Genomic DNA, 23,811 nt, shown 5'->3' on the forward strand with positions numbered 1-23,811 from the left:
CCAAAATGTCCAGAAATAATACGTGACGAGAGATAATATGTTAGCAGAGCCGACCACCACCATCAACTGATGTTTCGTTATGCTCCTGTTATGCTTCTACGGCATTCATCATGCACTCAATTAGGGGAGGCATTATTGTGACATTATTTATTATACTCACAGTTACAGAGATGTGTTACAGTTAGGGAGGTTCAAACTCGAGGTGATCTATCTAAAATATCATCATCATAAACTAATTAAGTGTGTAGCGTATCTTTACATTCATTAATGGATAATCCTATAAATCACGATAGTAAACAAGAAAACACAACCCTATATTTCCTTCAAATAATAATAGGCATACAAATATTTGTAATTGCACACAAATCTGACATTCTTTTATTAACATCTCCGTCATCTAAAATAGAGCATCTTAAAAATTAAACAGTGTTAAGTATGAGCCCTCCTAATTAATAGTGCAGATATGATACGGGGGCAAGTTTTTCAGTTTCAGTGCGAAGAAATCTGATGACAAATATGGATTCACTTCTTTTTGTGCATGTTTGTGTGTGTTTGAGCACGTTGCCCTCAGATCCTGAAGAGCACAGCAGCAGTCACAGCTGTTAGAGCCACAGCAGCCACAGGTCCCCAGATAAACCATGGTTTCTAAAACAAGCGGTGACACAGAAATGGAAACATGAGCATCACCTCATGAAAACTCCCAACATCATCATCATAGGACCGCCGAAGCTTTGACGGAAGAAGCTTGCCATTGAAAACAATGCATTGCACAGAGAGGGCGCGTTAAAAACAAGCTCTTTCAGATAAAGATAAGCCCATCCAAGCAAACTGTGAGAAACAGTTGTTAAGCATTAGCCATCCAGACAAGACAAACAGATGTCAGATGTTTGAACTGTGAGTAGAGAGGTTAGTCTCTAAGATGTCAATTCTTTTGGAGTTTCCCCCCCCCCAAGGAAGGCATTCTGGGGAATGAGGAAAACCTGATTAAGTCATGCAATTATCTAAAAGACACTGATGAGAATGAAAGATGTAGGCCGATTTGACAGGAGTAATGTGTACCTTACTACCACAATGCACCGATGCACCAATACAGCAAAGCCAGGATAAGGCCGATGACTATGGCTTGAACAGGCAGCAATAGGGATGTCTACAGAAGGGAAGGGATATTACAGTAATCAACTGCAGCGGGACATACTTTTAGTTGGGCGTAGCTTTATTAATAAACCCCTCAGTGAGTAGTCCGTGTTTGTAATTGGTATTTACAAAAATCTCAAAGTCACACACGGCTGTCAATGTCTAAAAGCATACAGTAAGAGACAAGTAGATAAGTGGAGGGGAGCAGGCGTGCTGCTGAGAATATAAGGAAAATATTGTGAATCTTATAAAAGATTCACCTTTTATTCCCGCAGGATATGTCCCAAAATAAAAAAGATGTTCAATACATTATTGTTGCAAAATCTGAAGCAAAGCTCATGCTTCTGAAACAAAACTTGCTTCTTATGCAAATAAAAGCTATAGTGCTGTTTATTTAAGTTTTGTTTTTAAATATAATTGCATTTCATTATATATTAGTCATACAATTGTATACGATTGTGCCGGCACTTACCTTTGACCCTTTCTCCTGTAATTCCTTCATGTTGGCTTTGCACTCCTCAAACTCATCTGTAAGCGACTGTTTTTCCTGCTCAGTCTTCTCATATTTTTCCTTCAGGTCTGACAGCTCAGTCTTAGCCTCCTCATACTGCATGAAGCAAATTATTATTTTTACCTTAACTCACAGGACAAATTACTTTCATTTAAATGTATTTCCAGGGTACATTTGCCTAACAAGGGATTATACCGGGGCCAAAGGTTACTGATGTATCCATGATGTTGACGTGCTTTGTCTGACAGGGCTTTACATGACGAGTGAAGCACACAGAGAGCGCACTCAGGTTCCACTATTATTCAGTGACTGAAAGAGACAATGCCTTGTGGTTCAGGACGACTTCATCTCGGCTTTCTGCTATTCAACAGTGCCCCTCCTATCTGAGAGTTACAGTGGTGGTTGATCCCTATCCAGCCTGCTAAACCTGACTGGGAGCATACAGCAGAGCGCCACTGCCAACACAAACTGTGCTCTGTTTGGGCTGGAAGATGCTGGGAGTTTCACTGTCACTTCAGGGCAGTTCTAGCTAGTTATACTTAGTAGTAGTAGTATCTACGAGCCATTAGAGGAAGCCATTAAGGCAGTTGTGTGTCCCGGGCTGGGTTACCCTGCATCCTGGTACATGAAGTCACGGCTCCGCAAGCAGGAGAACTCAACCTTTTCTGTCCATAACGCACTGAAGAATGTGTTGCTTCAATTATCTACATTCACCATCAACACTGATTGGACATTCACATAAAAAAAGGTGGCATATTTTCCCTTTTGTGGAGAGATGCCATAGTATCACAACATACTGGTTATGCATACTTGATCCTTGATGTGGTGTTACATTTCATTTGATGGCTCTGCGTGTCATTAAAGTGTGATTTTCTTTGCTCTCAGGGAAGAACTTCTAGCCGTTGTTGAGTGTGCATGTAGGAAGTTTCATAAATAATGCAACACCTAGTAAACATTGGTTGTGCAAAGCAACATGTCAGTAACAGCTGAGGACTGTTTTGACATATCTCATAGATACACAATCATCTACTTATGTGTATATGAGTGACATAATAGACTTGTAGCCTTGGGCACTTTGGGGTGGTAACCAGTGCAGCCAATGTTGACAGCTGCACCGTTTACAATGGAACTATAGCTGTTATACAAGGAAGCTATTCTCTTCAGTCACATGATTGAAAAGAGGTTTAACTGTCAGGCTTGAGGGTAGAAGTATTATTAGGCCTAGAGTTAATTCCCAGGAGTGATTCTGAGATGCTTGACACTGTGGTTGATCTTCTGACCTTTTAGTTTTGAGAACTTACCTCTCTCTGCAAAGCCTTGCTGTGGCTGTCTGCTTCCTCCAGTTGGGTTTGCAGCTTGGTGCTATCCTGCTGGTGCTGGAGCTGCAGGCCCTCCAGCCTCTTCTCCAACTCCTGCTGGGATCTCTCCAGGGCTTTGAGGCTGTTGCTCAGCTCAGCATTCTGGGCACGTGAACTACCAGAAATAAAACAACACTGAGTTCAAAAGGGTGAAGGATCACACAAAGAGAAGCATGTGGTATACTGTGTAGCAAAACATGTTGGAGAAGAGTCAAACACATGAGACAGAGGGAGCATAAAGGTGGGGGTGAAGCTGAGCTCCTGGAGATGTAGCTCAGTGCACTGACCTGGCAAGGTCCTTCTCCAGCTGCTGCTGCCTCTGCAGCACTGCCTCTTTCTCAGAGCGCAGAGCTGCACATTCACTCTGCAGGTTGGCCTTGTCTTTCTGGTGAGATTTGAGGAGTTCCTCCTTCTCAGCCCTGAGGGAAGCACACTCCCTCTGGTGCTTATTCACAGTGTCTTGTTTTTCAGATCTCAGGACTGAACACTCCTTCTGAAGGCCGTTACACTCCGCCTGCATGGACTGCAGCTCACCGGCTGTGAAAATAAAGGGTTTTTATGTAACATTCTTTGAGCAGATGGATTTTTCTTAATTAGCTTAAATATTACATTTCCAGTTTGCTTGAACAGACTAGTGTACATTTGAGTTTCTTTATGCTTGAAAACAAAAAGAGACATTTAAAATCATGAGGTCATTACTGCGTCAAAGACATATTTCCTTTTTTGGCTATTTTCATCCTAATTTGTGTCATAATGTTTATTTACACCCTGTGGTACCTTGTATTTCTGCAGTTTTCTGCCACTGCTTGCTCTGTTGTTGAAGGTCACGCTGTAGGTTGTCAATCTCATGCTCATATTTGTTGGCAGTCTGACGCCATTTGTCCAGATCCTTCAAGACGGTTGCCAGGTTAGTCTGGATGGCAGCGACGTCACGGTCCCGCTCAGAAGTAGCTGCCTCAAGGGCACGTTTCATCGCCTTCACCTCATCGCGTGCACTTAGTAGCTCGCCGTGTGAACTGGAGGAGACATCTATCTGCTCTCTGAGACTGCCCGTTTCATCTTGGAGCTGCCGCAGCTGACCTGTCCGAACCATGGTCAGCGTTTAGCTCAGTAATGTTGGCATGTTTAGTAGGATAGACAAAATGTTCCAATCCACAAACACAAATATGTACCTTGAAGATGTTTGATCTGTTTTGCAGATTCATCAGCTTGTTTCTTATTTCCCTTTCTCTCTTCCTGCAGGACACCTACAAAAAAATGATTGCATTTACTGCATGCATTTGTGCTCGTCTGTGTGTGCAAAGTGAAGAATGGTGTGTATTTTTACCTTGTAGCTCCATGCATTTGTGTTTCTCAGTATTAGCCAGCTCCTGGGCTTCTCGAAGATCATCATTCAAGTGCTGGATCATTTTCTCTGAGTCACCAGAGGATCCCATGTTTGACTTAGTCAAGTCGTCTGACAATGAAATAAGAATAGAATTATCCAGGTTAAAAATATCCTTTACTCCTAACATGAGAGCATCTAGCTGTAAGGGTAGAGCTTCTTATCTTTCTGCAGAGTCACTGGGGGTGCATACAGGCACACAAAGTAAAGCTTAAACCATGATGATATGTCAGGCTGTAATGATGGAAATTCACTACTATAAAAATAGAAGGATAACTCAAAGTTTTACCATATTAATTCTGCTCTAGTCCCAAATATTTAACCAGGGCTGACATACTAGATGATTTCCCAAGATATTAAAATGGGACTATTACATAAACTAATTGCTAACCCAGAAATAGACGCATTTTTTTTATCCAAGCTTTTATTCCAAATTGTCCATTAAACCCGGCAACAAACGCGTATCTGGCACATCTACATTCCTTGTTAACTATTTGTTACAGTAAACAATACACAAAGGGAATGGACTAGCCAACGTTGTCAAGGGTCTGTTGTGTTTCCCAGAGGTGGAAACAAGTTCCACAAATACTTGCGCTTTGCAATTCCCGGTGAATATCTTGATCCCCTAATCTACCATGGCTAGGAAAAGAGATGACCTCATCTCAGATCGAGCATTTGGCAGAGGCGAAAACAGGAGTCATGACAGGTCAAGCATGTACACCATAAATGGACACATCAGTGGACTGAGGCAGCTGCAAAATGCAGCATTTGTCGTGATTTCACTGTGTGTGGCAAGCACAGCTGCATAAACATACTCCATATATTACGTACACATATTATTAATAGTGCTACCAGATTGCATTGATAAATGTCCCTAAAATGAAAAGCAATGAAGCGACTGCTGGAGGCTGGTGGCACCCTCCGACTCAGGCACATGACCACCCTGCTGTGTGACGGACAAAGGATGGGCGGGCAGTGCTCCGTCCAGCATGTGTGTATGAGGTTGTGTGTTCCCTCATGCATGCATATGTATGCGTCAGAATGTGAGTGGGCTTCCTGTACGTGGGTTTTTTTCAGTTTGTATGAAAGATGAATGTCGTCTGGAGAGCATGCGACAAGGAGAGTCCAACGTGTTATCTTTAGTAACATTAGTTAATATAGACTGACACCTGACAAAGTAATAATGGGATTAGCCTGCGTGTAAAAATACCACTCTGACTAGTTGGGGGATAGTGAGCATCACACTGCCTCAAGTGACGACAGGGGGGAAATAAAAAAATGTAGGAAAAGTCTTTTTTTAGCTCAAGTGCTGAAGGCTAAAGCCATCATGGTCTATCTTTCCCTGCTGTCGGTTTCCTTCCCAATGAATGTGACAGCGTTATTAAACTGAATCTGAGGGGTAGCGTTGCTCGCACTGAATGTCGACAGTATTCAGCGAATCTCTATAAAACTGCCAGAAGTGATATGAATTTACAGCTACAAAATGTGCTCTAGGTGACTGAAACTGAGAAATACGCTTATCATTTTGAAAAGACTGAGATGCTGTTGTTGTGAGGACAGTGTTTGCTTTGTGCTGCATATACAGTATACTGTGCAGTGTAGCATCACAAATTAATTCATGCAAAATTGATTCCCCTCACTAAAATGCTCGCACATTTTCTCATGAAGGTCTCCGTTGATTTTTATGTTCTCTGTATTGCACTATAATTGAGAGCTCTTTTAAAAAGACAGCCTAAATGGCACTAACAAACAGCCAGCTAATGTGCAAAGAGACTCCATCTTCTAATAAGCTGTTGACACTGGAGAGATCAGCCTCTAAAACAAGGCCATCTACAGCACTGTCAGCTCTAAAACCAAACAACTGCCCTTATAGGCACAGTCACTCTTCTTAACGGTGACTCATGCTTTTTTTCTCTCTTCACATCGTCACTTTGTAAAATATGCAGTTACATGTAAGAGCCATTGGAACAGCAAAACAGTCAAGTCATTCACAAAAGAATACAGCTGGGTTACCTTTAATCAGTGACACGTCATTCAGGGGATCGCTCAGCTCTTTCTCATCCATTTGCTTATCTGTGAAGAAAAACTATAACTAAATATGTCAACAAACAAATAGATGTAGTTTACTAAATAAAGAGTTAATGTCGACAAATAAAATACATAAGTACCTTAGTTATATCATTTAGACTATGGTTGCTGTTATGGTTAAGGAGAAATATATATATATATATTTAAAAAAAAAAGGTAAACACAAAAATGCATGCTCATCTATGAACACACAAGTACTTTTGAAAGAGGCAGCTGCATCGGTGCTGAGCAATTTCCTTTAAAGACTAGTTCACAGAAAACATACAAATAAAAAGGTTAAGAATAAGAACATAGCAGGGAATATTACCTTAGGTGATCCAGGAGCTACAGTACTCTATGTTCTGAGGCTACAGCAGTCTCTGGCATGAAGAACTCTTCTCCCAACTATCAGATTTTTTCAGATGCGAAATGGACCAGTCCAAGCAGTGAGGGGGATATGGGGGGGATGACAGACACTGTGTATCAGACCTCCCTACTATTGTTGGACCGAAGGCAGTGAAGACAAAGAAATGGATAAAATTAGTGAACAAATACCTCAAGTGTGGGTACAAAGCTACACCAGAGGTAAGTGAGATGAATGTCATTAAAAACATGACCCCCCCCTATTTTGTGGCTAAAGTCCCCAAGCCCCTCCACTCTAGGTCATGCATCCGAGCAGGGCATGTCGGAAGCTGCAGCTGCATAGTGACACAGAGAGGTTTTGTTCAGGGAGCCAAGCTGCTCTCTGAACAGTTGGTACTGATGTAAAAATCTACAGGATGACACAGAATGAACAAGGCCAGTGTGATGGTGTGTGTCACACATGTGCTTCACCCACATCCTCTCTTTGCCTTGCTGTAGGCCCTTTAAATTCATGAATTATTTGCCTTTAGGGTTATATCTACATGTCATCCTAAGGGGTACAGCTGTGTTGTGACTATTACAGGGATACACTGTGTGTATTGTTTAGCGAATATGTATTGTATTGGACTATAAAATACCTCAGTTATCCTCTTAAGCATGCTTTGAAATGTTTGTGATGTTGTGTCATCATCGTAATACTAATGCCAAAGGCTCAAAAAGGTGCAAGTCAGAACAGCTCGTGTCAACTGTTTTTCCGGATCTGTGAATACTTAATGTTTGATTATAGAAAGCTGCACCCTACTCAAAAAGGGCAAACCAGTCAGTGTTAAGAGGAGAATGTCACCATGATAGCTGCAAAAGTCTAAATTACAGCTGACAGTACAATACAGTCCACAAGACTAAACATCCTGAGAATTTGGAAAATGAGCTTGCTGCTATCTGCTTGCAGCTACACAATAACAACTAGAAGGGCACTCGGAGAGCGCAGACCAACTCTAAGGCCGTTGGGAGAAAAATAATGCATGTATCCGCCCCGTGATTCGGATCCCCTGTAAAATTTGCAAATCGTTTACCGTTCCACAAAGTTTCATGAACATCGGGCCAGTAGGTTTTAATTGTAGGTTGTAATCCTGCCAACCATCAGAAACAAAAAACATAACCTCCTTGGCGGTGGTAATACATTTAAGGATATGATCAAATTATAGCAAAGGCTTATTGTACCTCTAGAAACCTGGGAATAAGGAGTTATCTTAGGACTCTGTGAATACAAAAATAAAATAAAAACAGGGACAGAAAGAAACCTAAACCTTGGTTGGTCAGTAAACTAGTATTGGAGTAAAGGTTAATGATATAGAGCTGCAAATCATTGACATCATTTCAGTCAATAATCAACCATCGCAACCTTTTACTTCGTTTGTAGTACATTTATAATCTTTACAAACTGTATCTTGGCATTCCCAAAAGGGTGATATTTAACTCTATAGAACCGTAACCAGCCTATCTTCAGTTAAATGGATGACTCTTAAAGAGCACACAATAAGGGTTCTCTAGACAGAAAAGTGAAAGATAAACCGGTTTTATAGGTGGAAGCTACACCCAAATATACTAACAAAGTACTGCAAGCGAAACTACTTTTTGACGAAAATGTGTGATAGCCCATAGAATCAATATGATCTAAAGTTGCTACTATCCTTACACATGCTTCAGAGATCTATGTGCCAAATTGCAAGGATTTTTTACTTTCACCACATTTAATAGCAGCCTGGACTCAAACCAAATGCTATAAAAATCTGCCTGTTGTCTCCACAATAAATCTTTTCTTGATGTTGCATAATAACCGAAGATATCTAGTAGATGTCTTGAGTGGAATTACAGTATAGATCTAACTACACTAGAGTTGCAGGTTAATCAGGTTCACCTAGTTAAAACTAATGCAGTCTAATACAACAGTCCTACTAATAATCCTGCCTTCATGAAGGTTATAATGTTCAGGTTTTATTGAAACGTTTTTAGAAAGGTGCTAATTAAACTTCCTGATAGTTTTTTAGGATTATAACCTTCATAAAAGGCAGTGTCTATTGGCAGGTCCTTGGATTAGACAGCATTAGTTTTAGCTAGGTTAAACTAATAAACTGGCAACTGGGTGTATATTTATGTAAGCTATATGACCGGCTGTCTGTGAAACATTTTTGGTGGAAGGGAATTAAATGAAATGCTGTCAATAGTATGTTTATCCACCCTACATAAAATTAACTTAAGCAGGTTGTTTACTCAACTGGATAATGACGTGAGTGACTTGAAGTATGTTTGAACTGTTATGGCATATCTCATGCATTAATCTAATCTAAACTCAACTACCTTTGTTAACAATATCAGAGAAATTCACTTTGAAATCTACTATCTCTAATAACATGACTGGACAATTTGCAACAATAATGCCTAAAGACATTATCGCTATATTTGAATGTAATTATACATCTGTGAGTTATATGACACTTGTAGTTGGTCAATTTCACATACATAAAAAGGCAAGATTATGTAAGTCCTTTCCAAACTAATATTCTTCTAGTTAAGTAAATGTGTACATGGATACTTATGACAAGTTTTACTTGCTTTTTAATGTTATTGTTTATTAGTTTTTTATATTTCATTTCATGTTTCATTTGATGTTTCACACTGGAATCTTTAATGTTGTAAGAATTTCCATGACCTGTTGAATGGCTGTCTGTTCAATGTAGAGACAAAATAATAATACAAATAAAATATCTTGTCATTATATATATACAGTATATCTCAAAAGTGAGTACACCCTTTAGATTTTTGCAAATATTCTGTTATATCCTTTCAGGGGATAACATTATCCTACTGAAACTTTGATATAACTTAAAGTAGTCAGTGTGCTGCTTGAATAACAGTATAGATTTATTGTCCTTTGAAAATTACTCAGTACACAGCTGTTAATGTCTAAACAGCTGGCAACAAAAGTGAGTACACCCCATAGTGAACATGTCCTAATTGTGCCCAAAGTGTCAATATTTTGTGTGACCACCATTGTTATCTAGCACTGCTTTAACCCTCCTGGGCATGGAATTCACCAGAGCTGCACAGGTTGCTTCTGGAATCTTCTTCCACTCCTCCACGACGACATCACGGAGCGCACGGATGTTGGACACCTTGCACTCCTCCACCTTCCTCTTGAGGATGCCCCACATGTGCTCAATTGGGTTTAGGTCTGGAGACATACTTGGCCAGTCCATCACCTTAACCTTCAGCTTCTTCAGCAAGGCCGTTGTCATCTTGGAGGTGTGTTTAGGGTCATTATCATGTTGGAAAACTGCCCTACGGCCCAGTTTCCGAAGAGAGGGGATCATGCTCTGCTGCAGGATGTCACAGTATATATTGGAATTCATGTGTCCCTCAATGAAATGCAGCTCCCCAGTGCCGGCAGCACTCATGCAGCCCCAGACCATGATGCTGCCACCACCATGCTTGACTGTAGGCAAAACACATTTGTCTTGGTACTCCTCACCAGGGTGCCGCCACACACGCCGGACACCATCTGACCCAAACAGGTTTAATTTGGTCTCATCAGACCACAGGACATGGTTCCAGTAACTCATGTTCTTGGATTCATTGTCTTCAGCAAACTGTTTGCGGGCTTTCTTATGCATCGGTTTCAGAAGGGGCTTCTGTCTGGGGCGACCGCCATACAAACCGATTTGATGCAGTGTGCGGCGTATGGTCTGGGCACTGACAGGCTGACATCCCACTTCTGCAACCTCTGCAGCAATGCTGGAAGCACTCGCACGTCTATTTTTGGAAACCAACCTCTGGATATGACGCTGAGCACGTGGACTCAACTTCTTTGGTCGACCCTGGCGAGGCCTGTTCCGAGTGGAACCTGTCCTGGAAAACCGCTGTATGATCTTAGCCACTGTGCTGCAACTCATTTTCATGGTGTTGGCAATCTTCTTATAGCCAAGGCCATCTTTGTGAAGCGCAATAATCCTTTTTTTCAGCCGCTCAGAGAGTTCCTTGCCATGAGGTGCCATGTTGTCCAGCATTCAGAGAGAATTGTGCCCAAAACACCAAATTTAACAGCCCTGCTTATCATTTACACCTGAATCCTTGTAACACTTAACGAGTCACATGATACCAGGGCGGGAAAACAACATCATTGGGCACAATTAGGACATGTTCACTATGGGGTGTACTCACTTTTGTTGCCAGCTGTTTAGACATTAACAGCTGTGTACTGAGTAATTTTCAAAGGACAATAAATCTATACTGTTATTCAAGCAGCACACTGACTACTTTAAGTTATATCAAAGTTTCAGTAGGATAATGTTATCCCCTGAAAGGATATAACAGAATATTTGCAAAAATCTAAAGGGTGTACTCACTTTTGAGATATACTGTATATATATAAAAATCTTAAATTAGACAGAAGCGTTATCAGGTACTTTTCATTTAGCTAGTTTAGGTCAGACGTTGGTCAGACGTTAGTCAGACGTTAGGTCAGACGTTAGTCAGACGTTAGGTCAGACTGGATGTAGCTAACGGATACCTCGTTAGCTTGTTATTTAGAGAGCTGTTTTAATTGTTACCTCATAGGTAACTGGAAATGGACTTAATATTAAAAAACATTTTATGTGTTTAGCCTCATTTAACTATGTGACTTAACTGTCGTAACTTACTTCCAAACAACTCCAAACTCTGGTTAGGTGAGTGTTTATTGGCTGTGATGGCTAACTAAGACCTTAACTAATCAAAATGCAGTCATTTGCAAATTGGCTAGGTTTCAGTTGATATTAGCCATTGTTAGTTAGCTGCCTTTTGAATCCCAAATATTACCCTACTTTTAAGGTACAGTGTAATGTTGAAGTGGCAGTCTCAAAGGCTACAACGTATAAAACAGTGTGTTCATCATGCAAGTGGAAACATCATTGAAAGTTGCCTAATCAGTGTGGTGGGTGTTGCCTTTCTTACGTGTCGAGCTAGCGGTCCGTTCGGCTTTACTCATAGGAGTAAACCAGAAGTGATACTCTCTTCTTAGTGTTAGTGCTAGCGGGAGGAGGTGGAAACATCACAGCAAAGGTTTTCAGTTTAAATGAATTAAGCTGCCAGATGTTCGACAAGTAACTTTCACCGTTTCACGGTTAGTTCACCCTGGTTTTTTTTATCTTGAGTATTTTTCTGCTCCCCGATGACTTCCTCTATCTCAGCCTGGCTTTGGAGTGAGAGATTTTGGCTTCCCGAAAATGTTACATGGGCGGACCTGGAGCAACCACCACCTGGTGTCGAGTATCCCCGAATGAGACACATACTTTACGCCCTACCTCTGGCTGTCGGAGTTTTTCTACTAAGAATGATTTTTGAAAGGTAAACCACACCCTTGTACCTTGTTTTTGTTATTTTTTGGTGATGTTCTTCATCTGGGTGTGTGCTCTATGTGCGTGCACAGTTGGAGGGATACAGCCTATGTGCCAACTGTTGCACATAAAGAGAGGAAAAAAGCATAGCTACCAAACTCATTGTAAGAATCTTAATATATGAGTCATTCATTATTAATGCAAACTATCAGGAAACTAGAGAGAACTAATTTGGCTTCAATACAAATGCTGAGCTGTTGCTCTCTCTCGCTCTCGCTCTCTCTCTCTCTCTCTCTCTCTCTCTCTCTCTCTCTCTCTCACACACATATATACATATATACATACATACATACATGCATACACACACACACACACACACACACACACACACACACACACACACACACACACAGTTCAGTTAGTTGTTATGAAATTAGGCAAACCTATTTTTAGCTAATTAAACTTCATAGATGGGACTTCTTCAGCTTCTGCCTCTCCATGTGACAGATACTTATATGCTTCTTCTCTCCTTGTTAGTTTTGCCTTAGCCTCTTATTAACAGTGTTAGCATTCTTTTGAGGTGATGATATATGAAATAACTCCACTGACTTGAAACACATGTTTACCTTGCTCATCAAGATACTTTTCTAAGGATAGTTAGGTTGAAAATCAAACAGAAGAAGTGGCCTGATCATACAGTTTAATTCCTTTTATCACTGGAAATTGAACGTGTGTGTGTGTGTGTGTGTGTGTGTGTGTGTGTGTGTGTGTGTGTGTGTGTGTGTGTGTGTGTGTGTGTGTGTGTGTGTGTGTGTGTGTGTGTGAGCATGTACGTTATTATGATTATGTCAGTTCGTGTCTTGTAATTATTTATAATTTCTCAGGCCAAACTTTATAGCACAGAAAGTCCAAGTTCTACAGCAAAGTTAAGCTAAATTAGGGGTTATGCATGGGCTTAATTTAGAATAAAATCCCCAATGAAAGGGCAGGCCCAAAGTCAAGTCTGTACTTCTATTCATTCAGTCTTTTTCCACATTGGGGGATCTATTCCAGATAAGTGTGGGGTGTTGTGAGATTGTAATAAATTGCTGAGTTTGAGCATGAACACTGGTCAACTCGTATGAGCATGTGACACACATCAGTGAGGTGGTTTGAGGCAGCCCCATACCCTCACATGACAGAGGTCACCACGCTCTGTTTAGACTAGGTGCTACATTCCCCAGGATTCTTCCTCGCTTGCCTGTGTCTTCCTTTCAGGCTCTATTGTACTCTCTTCCCCTCCCTCTAAGACAAAGTTAAACATTATGGTGAGCAAACTGCAAACTCAACAGTTCAAGTCAATGAAGGGAGCCCTTTAGCCAGTCTTGGCTAATGGTTTATCTGATTAAGCCTGCACAATATAATTAACTTATCTCTCTAACTCTCTTCTTGTTTATGTCTCACCATCTCTGTATCCCCCTTCCTGCCCCCTTCCTCTTTTTTTTTTGTGCCTCCGTCTGTGTGTTTGCAGGCTAGTGGCCAAACCCTGTGCCCACATACTTCAGATTCAGGCGGGAGTACCTCGGCAAGCTCAGCCCAATGCTGTCCTGGAGAAGGTGTATCAGTCCAAAACGGTAACTAAAGCCCATATTTGTTGTGTAGTCCAGTAAATGTTCCTCTGCACGCTGGAATGCTTAAGTTAGTGCACTGAAATACACCAACACCGACATAATGATATGTTCAGTAAATAATTCAAGCAGTGTGACATACTTACTGGTGTACTGGAAAGCAAGTGATCTCTATTTAGTCCCGTCTTTAGTGTCCGGACACGAGGCTACTGGAGGGACTCTCCAAGCAGATGGACTGGGATGAACGGAAAATACAGAGATGGTTTCGGGTCCGTCGAAACCAAGACAGGCCCAGTACACAGAAAAAGTTCTGTGAAAGCATGTAAGTTCCTACTTAACTGCTGTGTTTTGTCCATTCATTACCATTAGGTTTGCATCTAAAGATTATTTTCATTATCAATTAATCTGCAGATTTCTTTTTTTAACTAATTTAAAAAATAATTTTTTTTCAAATTTCAAAATGTAAAAAAATTAACTCATTTGTTTGTTCTATTCAATATCTGTCCCAGTCTCTCAAAGTCCAAGGTGATGTCTTTACACGTCTTGTTTTGGCAGTCCAAAATCCAAAGATATTCAGTTTAATATCATATAAAACAGAGAAAAGCAGGATATCTCCATTTTTTGAGGCTGAAAGCAGCATTTTCGGCCATTTTTGCATGGAAAAAACACGATTTAGTCGATTGACTGATTGATTAGTTGGCTAAGCGTTGCAGCTTTAATTCTCATGAATTTTAGTACAGACTTTCATAATGAATCCAAATGACTAACGTATCCCTGACTTTATCTCAAGCGCCACTAACAAGTCAAAGTTTTCACTTATCATATCACTTAACATCTATACCTCACTGAAGCATTAGCATGACTGAAGAGAAGAAGAGTACAAGTTACATTATTCTTGTTTTTCTACTCTTTTATGTCACTTCAGGTGGCGGTTTACTTTTTACTTGGGGATTTTCATCTATGGCATTCGACATTTGTGGGTGGTGAGTTGAATTAGCATCATAATTGGTTTTGCACAATACTGATACTGTTGCATTAAAGTGTTGCAGTGCTTTAGCTTTTATTGAAAGACTAACAAGCCCACCATATGTTTTTGTTTATCTAATCATATGCATCTGATTCTGTTAGTCGCCTTGGATGTGGGACACCAGACAGTGTTGGTACAACTATCCTTTTCAGGTTATTAGTTTTTTATTAACTTCATAATTATTATATTCAGCTGCTTATATTAGGACTCCAATCTGTTCAGCACCATATTGTTGGCAGGCCAGTGGAGCTACATATTTGTAAAAGGTGTTTTTGTTTCATTCCCTCCAAAAGCCTCTCAGTCCTGGACAGTTCAACCACTATGCAGCTGAGCTGGCTTTCTATTGGTCTCTGATGTTTTCCCAGTTCATAGACATTAAACGAAAGGTAAGTCAACAACTGCTTTGCCAGCTTCGCACATTCACTTCATATCACAAATGTGTTTGGATTTTGGATCTATGAGAAGGTAACTTGAGCATATTAAGGGGAAAAAATGGTTTCTTCTAGAATAATAAAACATGTGTTCCTCTTGTAGAAGGACACTTATTAACTTTTAATCCTGGATTATGGTGACATTTTTTATACATGCATGTTTAAACTGCGTCTCTGAAGCACCTGGATGCTGTTAATTACTCTGCAGTAAGATTTATTACTGGGGATATAGCCCTCTCTCTCTGTAAAACGTGATAGACACTGGGTTTTATTTATTTATAAGGCCCTTACCTTTTTTTATTTTGACCCCCTTACAGTACTTCGTTGCTGTCTGATTTTTTGTATTTAATTTTTACTCCGCTATATTGTAAATGAGGTATCTACCTCAATGTATGTAAGTTAAAATAACTTTCATACCTTTTTTTTAATGACACCATTGTACTGGAATTAGCTTATTACAATGTGCTCTGGCAGAACAGGTTATACAATGTGAAGCTGCAGCAACACAAATATTTACAATGCCTCTTATTCAAAGCTTCACATAAGCCTGTCGTCCCGGTTCTTACACAAAATCTTTCCGTTGGTTTCACGACAGCCTGTTGATTGATGTACAAAGACAGGCAGTGAGAATTATTCCGCAACTTCATCTCATTGTTCTCATTCGCTGCAAGAGTTTTTACATACTTGAACATTTACAGTGCAGGTATCTTGTGGTGTCAAAATATAGGTGTCATATTCAGCCCTGTCTCTCTTCATTTCACTGAACACAGGATTTCATCATCATGCTTGTCCACCACCTGGCCACCATATTCCTCATCACATTCTCCTACGCCAACAACATGCTAAGAGCTGGCACTTTAGTCATGTGTGTGCACGATGCATCCGACATCTTCCTCGAGGTAAAGAACGCTTTGAAGATTTTCTTTTTCTTACAGCACCTGTCAAACTTGAGCAAGAACTGTTTTTCACTTGGCAAAGCCACACATTATTTTATAAAATGTAGCCAATCACAGCTGGGAACATATGAGCGTGGAAATGCTACTTGTTAGCTACTGTTTGTACTTTAACATGTCTGACAGAAAAAAACACATTGTCCACTACTATTTCTGTGACAAGATGTCATTACTGGAGATACTGGTGTGGTATTTTAATATTGTTATTTCCTTATTTATTCCCCAAGGCTGCCAAGCTGGCCAACTATGCCAAGTACCAGAGGCTATGCGATGGCCTGTTTGTGGTGTTTAGCATAAGCTTTTTCTTCACTCGACTCATCATCTATCCTTTCTGGTGAGGCAAATGAGAGCTTATTTACAAATCAAATGACATATTTGCCTACTTGTCACGCGTTAAAGTATCAGAAGCTGTTTTTACATTAAATTAGTATCTTTAGTGTACTAAAATAATAATATATTGAGAGCTCCAGTTACCTCTGTGTGTATTTGTTGCAGGGTTGTTTACAGTGTTCTGATTGAGAGCTGGGAGATCGTTGGGCCTTACCAGGCCTGGTGGTTGCTCAACGGGTTACTGTTGGTGCTGCAGATTCTTCACATCATCTGGTTCTACCTCATCACTCGCATTGCTATCAAAGCTATATTCAAAGGAAAGGTTAGTCTGGCTGTCTGTAGTGTGTGTTTAGTAAAAACAATTGTCATACTTGGTCCTCCGACTGAAATATCTCAAAATATCTCAGACTAAACTATTGGTTGGATTTCCATGAAATTCATGGTCCCCGCAGGATGGCTACTACTGAATTGGTGATCTTCTGACATTTCCTTTAGTGCCACCATGAGGTTGACATTTCTCTTTTTTAGTTAAAGGTCTCTACAACTATTGGTTGGATTGCCATTAAATTTAGTGCAGACGTCAATGTTCTTTTTACCCTTAGGGTAAAATCATAATGACTTTTTCTCTAGCATCGTCATCAGGTCAATCTTTTATTTGTATAATACTTCCCATCAGCCTCAGCTGTACTTTGTGTTTAGTGCTAATTAGAACATGTTATCATGCCGACACACTAAACTCAGATGGTGACTGGTTAACATTACCTGCGTCAGGATGTTAGCACGCTGACAAGCTGCTAGCTTGGCTGTAGACTCTTAAGACTGCGGTCTAAAAGTTTTTCTGCTTATGAAGTAGCTGCCATGTTTAGAGCTCGTAGAATTCTTTAAATGCTAAGGAAATGTGCATCAACACTTCTTTTCTTATCTCCTTTAGCATACATTGAAACATCCTTTTCAAAAGGAAAGGAGATAATACGGTCCCACAATTCCCTGCAGCAGTATTTAAAGCGACACGGCAGGCCCAAGTCAATAACATCCGCTGTTGCACAATTATGTAGTCTCGTGTAAGCGCAGCCTCTTAGAACGGTGGTTGTCCTTATGAATTCTGTCACATCTTTCCTTGACCACATGACGTTTTCCATCGAGCTCAAAGACAAGTGGTTAGGAAAAGAAATGGGATGTAATATATTTGACTATTCGACCGCAGCCTTAGTCTTGTTTAATTTTACAGGTGGCAAAAGACGACCGCAGTGACATCGAGAGCAGCTCGGACGAGGATATTCATTCCAGTTCCAGTAAAAATCCCAGTCAAACCCTAAAACCAAAGGACCGCAGTCACACTGGTAACCTCAATGGAGACACTCATGACCACTGAGTACCATGAGGGGATGTTTACTTCCAGTGTGGCTTTTATTCACCTGCTGCCTGTGTGACTCACCTTGTCACTTTGACCTCCTGAAGAGACATTCAACTTTCTGAGTGGACTCAGATACAGAGGAACTTTTTGTGTGGACTTAGCACTGTCTTACTGAGTCAGGTTTACAGCTGCTTTTTGCTTATAGGAGTGTGTGTGTGTGTGTGTGTGTGTGTGTGTGTGTGTGTGTGTGTGTGTGTGTGTGTGTGTGTGTGTGTGTGTGTGTGTGTGTGTGTGTGTGTGTGTGTGTGTGTGTGTGTGTGTGTGTGTGTGTGTGTGTGTGTGTGTGTGTGTGTGTAAATTGAAACGGCATGTCAACAGTGCTATTGTCAAAAAGCATTTTCTACATGTAAATACATTTTATTAGTGAAAATGGTAATATATTTACAGCTGTAAAACAAATCACTGCAATCTGCCTTACTATATTTACTGCTTACCCTGTTGTAAGCTAAATATTTCTCTAAAAATGCCAAATATTTCTTAATAAAACATTATTGTATCTAATCAATGTGTAAGTTTTTTATTATGTCATATGGTGAACTTGACTGTATAATGAGTAAGGCTGCAACTGCCAATTATTTTCATTAAATTATAATGTCAAAAAGTGTCAAAGTCCTTTCCCTTGAATTGATCATGTTTCATGTTCTGCCAGGCCAACAGTCCACAGATATTCCCTTTCACATAAGACAAAGAAGAGAAGAAAGAAGAATTATGTAAGTTGCTGGAATCAGTGAATGTGCCCCAATGCAATGTTCATATGACCTAAACAATGAATTATCAAATTGTTATTTTTCTATTTATTGACAAATTAATTCATCCACTTATCGTTTGGTTCAAATAATACCCACTGTATATGATCCTCTAGCAGTCTTTGCGTACTTATCCGTCTTCAGTATATTATTTTTTCACACTCGTCCAACATGTTAAAAGCTTCCTCACCGAAGTCGTTGTACTTCAGGCTGAAAGAGACAAAAGCAGCAGATGCATGCAAGTTTAAAATGTTTTCTCATGCTTAGAAACTTCATGTAAAGTTCACTAACTCAGGATACTTTATAATGAACTGGAGGGAATGAGGCTTACTTCATCTCCAGCATGTTGTGGCTGTCTTGCATGACTTGGACGAGGGCTGGGACGGAGGTGTTAGTCAGCGAGTTGTTTCTCAGTTCCAGGCTCTTCAAAGTCTTACTGGCTCTTATAGCAGCACACAAGTCCTCAACGCAGGCGTCTGTCAAACCGGTCATCTCAACACTACGATACAAGAGAGGCAGACAGATTTAAATGTAGTGCTTACTGCAATGTGGTGATCAAAAATTGGTAAAAATAATTTTGTCAACTCACTCCAGTTCCTCCAACAGACAGATTGGTTGTGCAACAGCATCCCAAAGATGTTTAACCCCTTGGTCTCCTACAGCATTTATACCTACATCCAGGGACTTTAGCTGAGAAGTCCCACTTGTAAGCACTGTACTCAGCGCCTTGAAGACAGACTGGGTTAACTCGCATCGTTTCAAGCTGTAGGATGGAGCAGAACATACATTAGATATGTGTGCACTGTGTGTGGCACTGCACAGTCCCGCTCTGAGCTTGTCTCGGTATCAGCAAAACTCAGTTGAAAATATCAAGAAAAATAACAATGCTGCTCCAATTACCGGCCAAATGTACCGATAAAATGATTTGCGCCATATTTCTGAATCTGTCGAAGCATCTACTGTAATTCGGCAAACACATAATCCACGAAAGAGTACGTGTTAAAGTATTATTTTAATTATGTCCAGGGCTCCTCTTCTCACCGTACACCGTCGCGTTTCTTATCAACGTGACATAGACAGAAGGAAAAAGCTGTCCGGCGATTGACAGTATTTTAACACCACTTTAACACAACACAGCGCTTTCTACAGTTACTGTGGTGTGTTACTGATGTTACCAGCGTTTCCCTCATCAACATCTCACAGAACTTCATCTGAATTTATTATCATTTTGATTTGAAAGGTGCTCGCCGTCTCCCGTGCTGCAGTACCAATCTCTGCCTGAATGGTTACTTATGTGTTGGCAGGGGCGCAGTTTTACCGAAACACAAATATCACTATATACTAACATAATTGTTATTAACATGATGTCGCTGTTTCTTGACTTGGTTAGTTGGTATATAAATGCAGGACTTTATAGAGGTCATAACATTTTTAATTGCAGCTTTTGCATTGATGATGCGTAGACTAGCGTTGCTACTGTAAACGTACATAGACTCACTTCAAAACCAAAGAAGCAGCGACACGAGCACATGATCCCTTGGTACTGTACTAGTAGTCAATGAAAAGTCAGAAGACAGTTACTACATGTGACTACCTGAGCTTTTCTATTGGACATCCAGGTCGACGGAGGGCTTGGCAAAGCAGCAGCGCCCCTTCCTGGCCCAAATCATTCACTGACAGGTCCAGTTCTGACAAAGAGCAGTGCTCCAACATCAAGGCCTCCATGAAATGAGGACAGCATGCACCTGTCAACTCACTATCAAAGAAACTGTGGGGAAGAAAAATATAAGTCGTAGTATTTTTATTTAGGTGTTAAGGAACACATTCACGTGAGGTATTTTGAACGTCACAGACTCACTTGAGGCTCTTCAGTTTGCAAAGTGGGTTTTGCAGGGACTTGCACAAAGCCTCCACTCCTCTCTCACCAATAGCGTTTTGGGTCAGGTTCACTTTTCTCAACTCTGATTGGCCAGAACACAACGCTCCTGATAAAGCCTCCATGGATGCAGCAGTCAACTTGCAGCTTTGTACCCTTTGAATAAACCAAATAACGTAATTTTTCAAAAATAAATAGCCAGGTCTAACAAAAAAACAAATAAGTAATACTATAAGTACGTACTGGAGCTCCTGTAATTTGCACAGTGGACTCTGCAGCGCTTTGCACAGTTTGGTAAAGCCCTGGTCCCCGATCTCGTTAAACCTCATGTCTAACACACACAGCTGAGAGGTGCCTGAGGTCAGGACAGACACCAGATCTTCACAGATGGCCTCAGTCAGTCTGCATACTAGAAGTCTGGGCAAATGAAAAGCAAAATATGTTAGAAATGTCTATTAACATAAAAACACATTTAAAAGCATGCCTTCAGCTTTAATCATACATTAATGTGTGCAGCTTGCAGTCTCTAAGTCCAGCGCATAGAATTTTGAACTTTTCATCTCCGAGGCGGGTATGAGAGAGATTCAGCTCCTTGGTGAGTCCTCTGCTGAGAGCTGAAGCTAGATGAGGGACAGCCCCAGTACTCAAGGAGCTGTCTGACAAGCTGGGGGAGACAACAGAGCAATCTTAATAAGATATACTGAACATATGAAATTAATGATGTCTGGACATGTGAAGTTTTCCCCATGACTTACCTTATCTTATGTGACAAGCTCATAGTTGGAGCCAGCATCTCTGCTTGTCCCTCCGTCAGATTCCTTGTACGGTACAGATTCAACTGCTCCAGCTCACCGAGGCACGTGACAACATAATTCAGAGCTGCACAGTCCTGGAGGCTCAGGTCTCCATAACTGATGCCTATTCGTGCTGAGGGGGTGATGATCTCTTTCACCAAACTCTCATTTTGAGCTTGATGAAGTAGATGGAAGCAGTGGTAGTGCTTGTCTTTGTAAAATCCCTTCAGTGTCGCCTCTGAGCTGCTTTTAAACCAACGATTGAAATCCATGATCCGATCAGAGTTCAGCTCCCCCAGCAGGATCTCCAGCGGTCTGCGTTGAAGTGGCTCTGAGAGCCCTGACAAGAAGAGATCTAGAAACTTTGCACGGCTATTGTGCTTTACCAGCATCTTCTCCACACCCTCAGACATTGACTTGTCCAAAAAGAAAGACACAGCCAAGAGGAACTCCTGCATCAGATTGGAGTAGAAGGAGAAGACACGTCCATCTGATTGGTCAACATCTACTTCCAAGAAAACACCAACTGATGTAAGAAACTGTTGAAAACCAAAGGAATCCATTTCCTCTTTGGTGCAACTCAAATGCTGATCAAGGACGCAATGAGATGCCATCTTGCCAAGGGCCAACATCAGATCTCTGTTGCAGGCCTTGTTCAGCGAGAGCGTCTGAACCAGGTGGACCAGGATGTCTACATACAGCTGAGATAACGTTTCAGGAAGTTTAGCGCCAGCATCCATCAGAGACTTGTAAACAGAACTAACTGTCCAACAAAATCTCGGGGAGGTGCAGATATCATAAAAGCCTAAAGTCCTTTCCATGTGTATTCGTGCTTTGTTGGCAGCAGCTGGATCAGTGAAGAACCCGTTGAAGTAGGCCTCTCTTTGTGGCTTCAGAAACCCCAACACCTCCACCTTGGTGCCACTCAGACACGTTAGAGATCCTGTCGGCCTGGCTGCCACCACAAAGGCAGCTCCTTTCAGCAGCGATCCATGAAGCAAGCTGGCCACTAAACAGGACACCGAAGCTGCCTGGCTGGGGTCAGAGCAGAGGGTGTGGACGGAGGGGTCCAGGCTTTGTTTGCACTGATCCAGATCATCAAACACAAACAACACATTTGCAGGCTTCTGCAGAAGTAGAGGCACAGACTCAGGAGGGATATGACCGTGATGGTGCAGCATTAATGTTTCCAAGGAGAGCGTCCCTGTAAGGCGATTTAACGCCCTGTACCGGAAATGGAAAACATAAGAAAAGTTTTGAAGGTGCTCTCCTTTCGCCCAGCCCACAACTAGCTTCTCCAAAGTAGTAGTTTTACCTGATCCTTCTGGACCAGTCAGTATCACAGTTCTCGTTTCATCAGACAGAGCGGTGTGGATGGCACAATCAAGGGAGGGCAAGTTGTCTTCCACATTTCTGTCTGTCTCCTGAGCTTCAGAAGTCAGCAGGGATATGTACTTATTGTTGTTTATCACACTGATAGGCTGCTCTCCACCCAGAAGTGTAGACATGACATCTGACTTCAGGATGTGAGTCAGCACGGTGTCTTTGTCCATTGTGTAAATCACTGTTGTGAGAATACATAAAATATAATACAGTTAAAGGAATTGACATTCAGCATGACAGTCTGCAGGAAACATTTCATTCATGTCTGCAATATATTAACTGTGAGTTACTTTCTGACTTTAAAAGTTGTCTACCAAAATGTCCTACAAGGTAGACCTACAGTTAAAGAGCACACTTTTCAAAACACGGAAGCAGAAGTACAGTTACCTTGTACGAAGTGCTGCTGCAAAACAAAGTCAAACACGAGACAAAGTATCGTAAAGACAAGAAATCTTTAAAGAAAGCAGACAGGTTGTTGTTTTATTGTTGGGGTTACGCCTATACTGGTAATGCACGAGACGAGCTACATACCAATTAAACCACCAGGAGGCTATATCAAAACAGGAAATACAGTAACATTGTGAACCCTGCACGCTGCCTTACAGGCGTCAGGAAGTGCCGCGAGAGAACGGTAACATACGAGAATAATGTCCTTCTAGTGATAACATCAACGAAGCTGATTTAAAATGCTCCTAAATTAAGTTTAGTGGTGAAAAGTGACGTAGTACATTTACTCAAGTACGCTACTATACTTTTATACACCTACTCTAAAGAGATACATATTCTAATAAACTACATTTCAGAGGAAAGTGTTGTAGCCTACTTTTTACTCCACTGCATTTAGACAGCTTTAGTTACTTTGCAGATCCAGATTATTAATACAAAATATAACAAAAAATACCCAGCAGTATATAAAGTCAGAAAGAATCCACTGTCTCAAATAACTTACTTAAATTACTTTTGGTACTTTGAGTACATTTTGATGCCAATAGAAAATATTCATGTAGATTTAGCCAATAACACTGTTCTTTTACTTAAGTAACATTTAACAAAGTATTTCT

At 40.9% G+C, this 23,811-nt stretch overlaps 3 protein-coding genes across 9 annotated transcripts; 1 reads left to right on the forward strand and 2 right to left on the reverse strand.

Moving 5' to 3' along the window:
* Window positions 1-132: 132 nt before the first annotated feature.
* Window positions 133-11,953, reverse strand: slmapb (sarcolemma associated protein b). Of its 3 annotated transcripts, none has more exons than XM_029436288.1 (11): window positions 11,807-11,949; window positions 6,783-6,950; window positions 6,401-6,460; window positions 4,331-4,459; window positions 4,176-4,250; window positions 3,781-4,083; window positions 3,291-3,540; window positions 2,947-3,118; window positions 1,607-1,741; window positions 1,060-1,147; window positions 133-645 (listed from the first exon to the last, which is right to left on the reverse strand). In XM_029436288.1, exons 3-10 carry the CDS (start codon window positions 6,450-6,452, stop codon window positions 1,064-1,066), a joined length of 1,200 nt encoding a protein of 399 aa, XP_029292148.1. In that variant the 5' UTR covers window positions 6,453-6,460; window positions 6,783-6,950; window positions 11,807-11,949; the 3' UTR covers window positions 133-645; window positions 1,060-1,063. The 3 variants fall into 3 exon arrangements, with proteins under 3 accessions (XP_029292148.1, XP_029292149.1, XP_029292150.1); XM_029436289.1 differs by having other exon boundaries at window positions 6,401-6,473; XM_029436290.1 differs by lacking the exon at window positions 1,060-1,147 and having other exon boundaries at window positions 11,807-11,953.
* On the forward strand, window positions 11,351-18,452 carry LOC115011230 (ceramide synthase 5-like). Of its 2 annotated transcripts, XM_029436292.1 has the most exons (11): window positions 11,351-11,541; window positions 12,043-12,199; window positions 13,700-13,802; window positions 13,988-14,118; window positions 14,722-14,779; window positions 14,925-14,975; window positions 15,117-15,209; window positions 16,025-16,153; window positions 16,435-16,541; window positions 16,703-16,859; window positions 17,766-18,452. In XM_029436292.1, the coding sequence occupies exons 2-11, from the start codon at window positions 12,132-12,134 to the stop codon at window positions 17,907-17,909; spliced, it is 1,041 nt and encodes a 346-aa protein (XP_029292152.1). In that variant the 5' UTR covers window positions 11,351-11,541; window positions 12,043-12,131; the 3' UTR covers window positions 17,910-18,452. The 2 variants fall into 2 exon arrangements, with proteins under 2 accessions (XP_029292152.1, XP_029292151.1); XM_029436291.1 differs by lacking the exon at window positions 11,351-11,541 and having other exon boundaries at window positions 11,993-12,199.
* A 26-nt stretch (window positions 18,453-18,478) lies between these two features.
* Window positions 18,479-23,366, reverse strand: LOC115011228 (ribonuclease inhibitor). Of its 4 annotated transcripts, none has more exons than XM_029436285.1 (10): window positions 23,138-23,278; window positions 21,329-22,931; window positions 21,076-21,237; window positions 20,817-20,990; window positions 20,556-20,729; window positions 20,292-20,465; window positions 19,287-19,460; window positions 19,029-19,196; window positions 18,733-18,907; window positions 18,479-18,612 (listed from the first exon to the last, which is right to left on the reverse strand). In XM_029436285.1, the coding sequence occupies exons 2-9, from the start codon at window positions 22,918-22,920 to the stop codon at window positions 18,838-18,840; spliced, it is 2,688 nt and encodes an 895-aa protein (XP_029292145.1). In that variant the 5' UTR covers window positions 22,921-22,931; window positions 23,138-23,278; the 3' UTR covers window positions 18,479-18,612; window positions 18,733-18,837. The 4 variants fall into 4 exon arrangements, with proteins under 4 accessions (XP_029292145.1, XP_029292146.1, XP_029292144.1 ...); XM_029436286.1 differs by lacking the exon at window positions 23,138-23,278 and adding an exon at window positions 23,282-23,366 and having other exon boundaries at window positions 18,485-18,615; window positions 18,734-18,907; XM_029436284.1 differs by having other exon boundaries at window positions 18,485-18,615; window positions 18,734-18,907.
* Between the last annotated feature and the right edge of the window lie 445 nt (window positions 23,367-23,811).

This window comes from Cottoperca gobio, chromosome 7, assembly GCF_900634415.1.
Source record: "Cottoperca gobio chromosome 7, fCotGob3.1, whole genome shotgun sequence".
NCBI lineage: Eukaryota > Metazoa > Chordata > Actinopteri > Perciformes > Bovichtidae > Cottoperca > Cottoperca gobio.